At 27.5% G+C, this 6,000-nt stretch overlaps 2 protein-coding genes across 2 annotated transcripts; both read left to right on the top strand.

The window, feature by feature from the left end:
- Positions 1 to 456: 456 nt before the first annotated feature.
- On the top strand, positions 457 to 799 carry NAEGRDRAFT_68307 (uncharacterized protein; the record flags this gene model as incomplete). Its single annotated transcript, XM_002676633.1, has 1 exon — positions 457 to 799. A coding segment is annotated over one exon (342 nt), but the record flags the coding sequence as incomplete, so codon positions are not given.
- Positions 800 to 1,157: 358 nt separating this feature from the next.
- AM46 (uncharacterized protein) lies at positions 1,158 to 5,636 on the top strand. The gene has a single exon (XM_002676632.1). It carries the CDS (start codon positions 1,261 to 1,263, stop codon positions 5,596 to 5,598), a length of 4,338 nt encoding a protein of 1,445 aa, XP_002676678.1. The 5' UTR covers positions 1,158 to 1,260; the 3' UTR covers positions 5,599 to 5,636.
- Positions 5,637 to 6,000: the final 364 nt, after the last annotated feature.

The following is a 6,000-nucleotide window of genomic DNA, read 5'->3' as shown; positions in this document are numbered from 1 at the left end:
TTTACCAAATGATTTTGAATTTAATGAAAATTTTATTGAAATTTTAAATTCATGTGAAATTTATTATAAAAATAATTTAAATTCAAATTTTGAAAAGTTTAAAAAAATTATTGATAAAATTAATGAATTAAAAAATGATTTACAAAAATTAATAGAAATTAAATATTTAATATCAATTAATAATACTTCTAAATATAGAAAATTAATATTAGATTTAATTAAAGAATTACAAAATAAAAAACATAATAGAGAAAAATTAAAAAAGGAAATTCAAAGATTAAATGATTCTTTAGAACAATTAAAAGAACATTACAAATTTTTACAAGATAAAATTAAATCTTTAAATGATTTTATTAATGATTGTAGAAAAAAACAATTTGAAAAGAAGAAGAAAATTTTTAAATTTACTTTTAAACAATTATTTGATAAAAATAAAATTATTTTGGATATAAATAGTAATAATAATAATAATAATAATGGAAATAATTCTAATAATTCTAATAATTCTAATAATAATAATGGAAATAATAAGAATTTATATGGAAATATTAATTTTTATATTTCAATGAATGAACCAGGTATATTTAATGTAGAAATGAAATTAAATAAGAATATAATTGGAAGTATTATTTTAGAAATTGATAATTTATTAGATGCACAAGAAAAGGGTTTAACAAAATTAACATTTGAAATTGAAAGTAATAATGAACATGTTGTAAAGAATATTACTTTAAATGTTAATACAACTTTAAATACTTTGAACAAGTTATTTTCAAATACATCAAATAATTCACAATAATAAATAATTAATTTAATATTTATTTTTCAATTTTGAAATGTAAATTAGAGTTAGTAACAATGTCTTGAGAGATATGGTACAAAACACAAGATCCGCCAACTACTGAAGGCTAAATATTTCCTAAATATTCACTAAATATTACCTTTTAGCAGCAGTGCACTTGTTCATGTTCTTTTAATACTATTTAATAATAATAACAATTTGATCAATATGCAAATCTATTCATCAATAATTTTCTTACATCATCATCAAGACTAACAAGAACATGTAACTTATGATGAACTAACTCCTTTCTATTACCTCGAGGTTGCAACGGAGTGTTTTACAAGATATTTTCATTAATAAAAAAAATACATCATCGCCATCACATCATTATTTTTCATCGTTGTGTGATTCTTTATCAATAATATAATAACAATAACATAACAACAACATAACAACATAATAATAACAACAACAAAATGATGATGGATGATAATCAATCAGTTATAACATCATCTGAAAGATTAGATTTTTCACAAATAAATAATTTAAAGAAATGTGAAAGATGGACCATTGATAGTGATGAAGGATTATTAGATTATCTAAAAGGATATTCACAAAGATTATTTACACAAATGAATAATGTTAGAGATGCAGTTGATGATTTAATTTATGATACTCAATCTTGTGAAGTACAAGTTAGAAATTCATTTAATGAATTTATAATGTTATCTAATACTCAATTTATTGAAAATAGAGTTATTATTGATCATACTATTGATCCAAATAACAATTCAAATAATATTAATATGAATTCTAATATGAATTCTAATAATAATATGAATAATTCTAATAATATAAATGATAATAATTCAAATATTGATTTAATTAAAGAATTAACACCTGAAGAAAAACAACAACGTTTTACAACAGCTATTAAATATGGATTAAATGCAGTATTAGATTCATGTACAATACCATTAGAAGAAGGTAATGATGATTTTACAAATATGAATCTTGTTGATTCTCAAATGATTGATGATATTGATGAATTACCAATGGATGCAGAAGAATTAGAACATAATAGACAAGCAGAAGAATTTATGAAAAATACAATTGCTAATGTTGATTATGTTCAACAAATTGATCCAATGATTATGAAAAAGAGAACTTTACCTTTTATTATTGGTTCTTCAAGATTTTATAATTCAGATTTATGTGGTATTATACCAAATGAAGAAGAAGAACAATTAAAATTAATGACACATCATGAAAATCATAATGCAACACTTGTTGGTTCTACCATTGATAGTAATTTGAATAGTAATATGAATAATATGAATATGAATACATTTGATTCAATGAATGGTGTACCACCTCCACCAATGATGAATGGATCAATTCCACCTCCACCACCTTCAATGATGAATGGTTCAATTCCACCACCTCCACCAATGATGAATGGTTCCATTCCACCTCCACCACCATCAATGAATGGAATGAATGGATTTTCAATTCCACCTCCACCACCTGATGCTTCATTAAAACCTAAATTAGGATCATTTAATGATGAAGAATTTACATTGGGAGGAGGTGAAACATTTAATAATCAAGTTAATTTATTCGATGAAGATCAAGATGTTAATAATTTCTTTGGATCTACTGAAAGACCACAACAACAATCACAACAATCAAATGATAATGATGGTAGTGGTGGTGATATTCGTGCACAATTGGCTAATGCATTAATGAAGAGAAATAATCCAACAGCAGCAGCCACAACAACAACAAATGATAATAATAATAATGGTGTTGGTGCTAATAATGCTAATATTAGTGGTAATGATAATCATACACAATCACTTGATAATATATTTGGTAATAATGAAGATGATGGATTATTTGGAAGTGGTTTATTTGGATTTTCATCAAATACTAATACTAATAATAAGAGAAGAAATTCTGATGAATTTGATTTGAATCAATTAGAAAAGGATTTGGATATTGGTTTTGGTGGTTTTGGTTTAACTACATCTTCTAATAATACTAATACCAATACTAATAGTAATACTACTGCAAATAATAATACTGCTACAAGTAATATTCCTAAAGCAACAAAGAAATCATTCTTTGATGAAGAAGAGGAAGAAGAAGGTGGTTTATTTGGTGGTGGTAATATTACAACTAAACAACCAACTAATCAACCATCAATTGTTAATACTATTGTTAGCAGTCAACAACCAAAAGAAACTAGTAAAGTTGCTAGTGGATTATTTGATGATGATGAAGATTTTAGTATTATACCAACAAGTAAGAATGTTACAACAAAGAAATCAAATGCTCCAAAGATTTCAATGAATTCAACATTATTTGGTGATGAAGAAGAGGAAAGTTTATTTGCTAAACCATCTACAACACCATCCACTACTACCAACACTACCAACACTCCTACTACTACCACTAATAGTTCATCTACTGCTGGTAATAGAGCTAGTGTTGCTATGAAATCATCTCTATTTGATGATGAAGAAGAAGAATTCTCATTCAAACCAAAGACTACAACTACACCTACTACTACTGCTGGTAATAGAGCTAGTGTTTCAATGAAATCATCTCTATTTGAAGATGATGGTGAAGATTTTGCATTCAAACCAGTTATTAAAAAGGAAGAATCACCAATTGTTAAGAAGGAAGAACCAATTAAGAAAATTGTTGAACCAATTGTTGAAGAAAAGAAAGTTGTTGAACCAACTACAACAACAAATTCAATTCCAATTAAGAGTGATGCAGATGCAGATGATAAACCATCTGATATTAGATCTAAACTTGGATCTTCAATTATGAAAGGTTTACAAGCTAATTTAAGTGGATCTTATGTTTCAACTAGAAAATTAACAAATACAGAACCTGAAGTTAAACAACAACCAGCTGAAGAAGAATCAACAAGTGATTTAACATTTACAAGACAAGAACCAATTCAACCAAAACCAGCTGCAAATACTACTACTACCACTTCTGCTTCTGCTACAACAAAGAAATCATCATTGTTTGATGATGAAAATGATGGAGAACAAGATGAATTCTCATTCAAACCATCAAAGAAGGAAGTTATTGTTCCACCTAAACAATCACCAATTGTAACAAAGAAATCATCTCTATTTGATGATGAAGATGATGATTTTACATTTAAACCAATTGTAAAGAAGGAAACTCCAAAACCAACAACAGTTGAAGAACCAATTAAGAAGGAAGAACCAAAATCAATTATTCCAATTATTCAACCTAAACCAGCAGTAGTATCAACAACAATGGAAGAAACAAGTGAAGTAATTTCACTTCCAACTGAATCAACTAAAGCTAATTATGCACGTGATGGTAGTAGTGGTGTTAAATTAGAACATGCTTCACTTGGTAGACCAAAAAGATCAAAGAATAGAGGTGGTGCTAATTCTAATGGTAATACTAGTACTAGTTCTACTACTACTAAATCATCTTCAACTAGTTCTACTACTACTCCAGTTCTTGAACAACCAAAACAAGTTAAGAAGGAAGAACCTATTAGTGCTGTTATTGAAAAGGAAACAAAGAAATCAACTTTATTTGATGATGATTTTACATTTAAACCTATTGTAAAGAAGGAAACTCCAAAACCAGCAGTTGTTGCTGAAGAACCAATTAAGAAGGAAGAACCAAAAACAGTTAAAAAGACTAGTTCATTATTTGGTAATGATGAAAGTGATGATTTTAAACCAATTGTTAAACCATCCACTCCTAAAGTTGAGGAAACTAAACAAGTTGAAGAACCTAAACCAGTTAAAAAGACTAGTTCATTGTTTGGTAATGATGAAAGTGATGATTTTAAACCAATTGTAAAGAAGGAAACTCCAAAACCAGCTGTTGAAGAAACTCCAAAACCAGTAGTTGAACCAATTATTACTAAAGAAGAACCAATTAAGAAGGAAGAACCAATTGTAACACCACTTGTTGCTGCTGAACAACCAAAAGAAGTTAAAAAACCAGCTAAAAAGACTAGCTCATTATTTGGAGATGATGACGATGATTTCAATTTCATTAAATCAAGTAATAATGATGATAAGAAGAGTAAACGTATGGCTGATAGAGAAAAGAAGATTGAATCAACTAAATTATTTGGTGGTGAAATTGATGATCCTTTATTGACCTCAGGTAATACTAAGAAATCATCATCCACTCAATCAACTCCAACTTCTACTACTACTACTCCAGTAGCAGCTGAAAAGAAAGAAATTGCTTCACCACTCACTACTACCACTCCTGTTAATAATAATACTCCAACTCTTTCTACCACCTCCACTACCACCACTACCACTACAAGCAATGTAACTCCTACTTCCACTCCAACAACTCAATCAACTCCAACAACTGAAAAGAAGAAATCATCTTCATCATTATTTGGAGATGATCCACTTGATGCCATGTTATCAGGTACAAGTGCACCACCTAAAAAGAAAAAACCAGAAGTTGTTAAGAAACAAAAGAATGATATTGACTCATTTGTTGATGATATTCTTGGAGGTCCAATTAAGGAAAAGACAACTTCTCAACCAAAACCAACAAAGAAGGGTAATGTTATTGATGAAATTGTAAATGGTAAATCAACAAGTAGTGGTTTATTTGATGATGATATGTCATCATCCTCTTCAAAGAAAAAGACTACCACCACTACTAAATCATCATCATTATTTGATGCATCTGCTGCCTCTGATGAAAACAAGTCATCACCTGCAACAACAAAGAAAAAGAAGGGTGATTTCCATAATGATTTATTTGATTTTTAAATTACCATTCCAGTAATAAAAATTTAAAAACACTTTTCAATTAAATATTTCAATAATATATAATTATATATTTATCAAATCCATCAAAAGAATACAATCAATAAAAAAGATTATAAATTCCAATTCCATCTAAAATTGATCAATTATTAAAAAACATACCTATAATTTCCAGGTTCCTTTTTAAAAATACTAGTAACATTCTTTACAAATAAATCATAAATAATAGCAAAGTCCATATAAGAAGCCTTGTGTTTTGTCCATAATTTATCAAAATATTCGAATAATATACAAAATAATCTTTCAAATAAATCCATTTGTTTAATAACTGTTGAATTAAAAAACAATTCCTTTTTCATTAATAAAATAATAGGAGTTTCAATAGGAGTTGATGTTATATTTCTC

This window comes from Naegleria gruberi, assembly GCF_000004985.1.
Source record: "Naegleria gruberi genomic scaffold NAEGRscaffold_27, whole genome shotgun sequence".
Taxonomy (NCBI): Eukaryota; Heterolobosea; class Eutetramitea; order Acrasida; family Naegleriidae; genus Naegleria; species Naegleria gruberi.
Note: the sequence above shows the minus strand (reverse complement) of the source record. Positions and strands in the feature narration are given on the sequence as shown.

Coding starts and splice junctions, on each gene's coding strand:
- AM46 (XM_002676632.1), top strand. CDS start 1,261: ATGATGATGGATGATAATCAATCAGTTATAACATCATCTGAAAGATTA.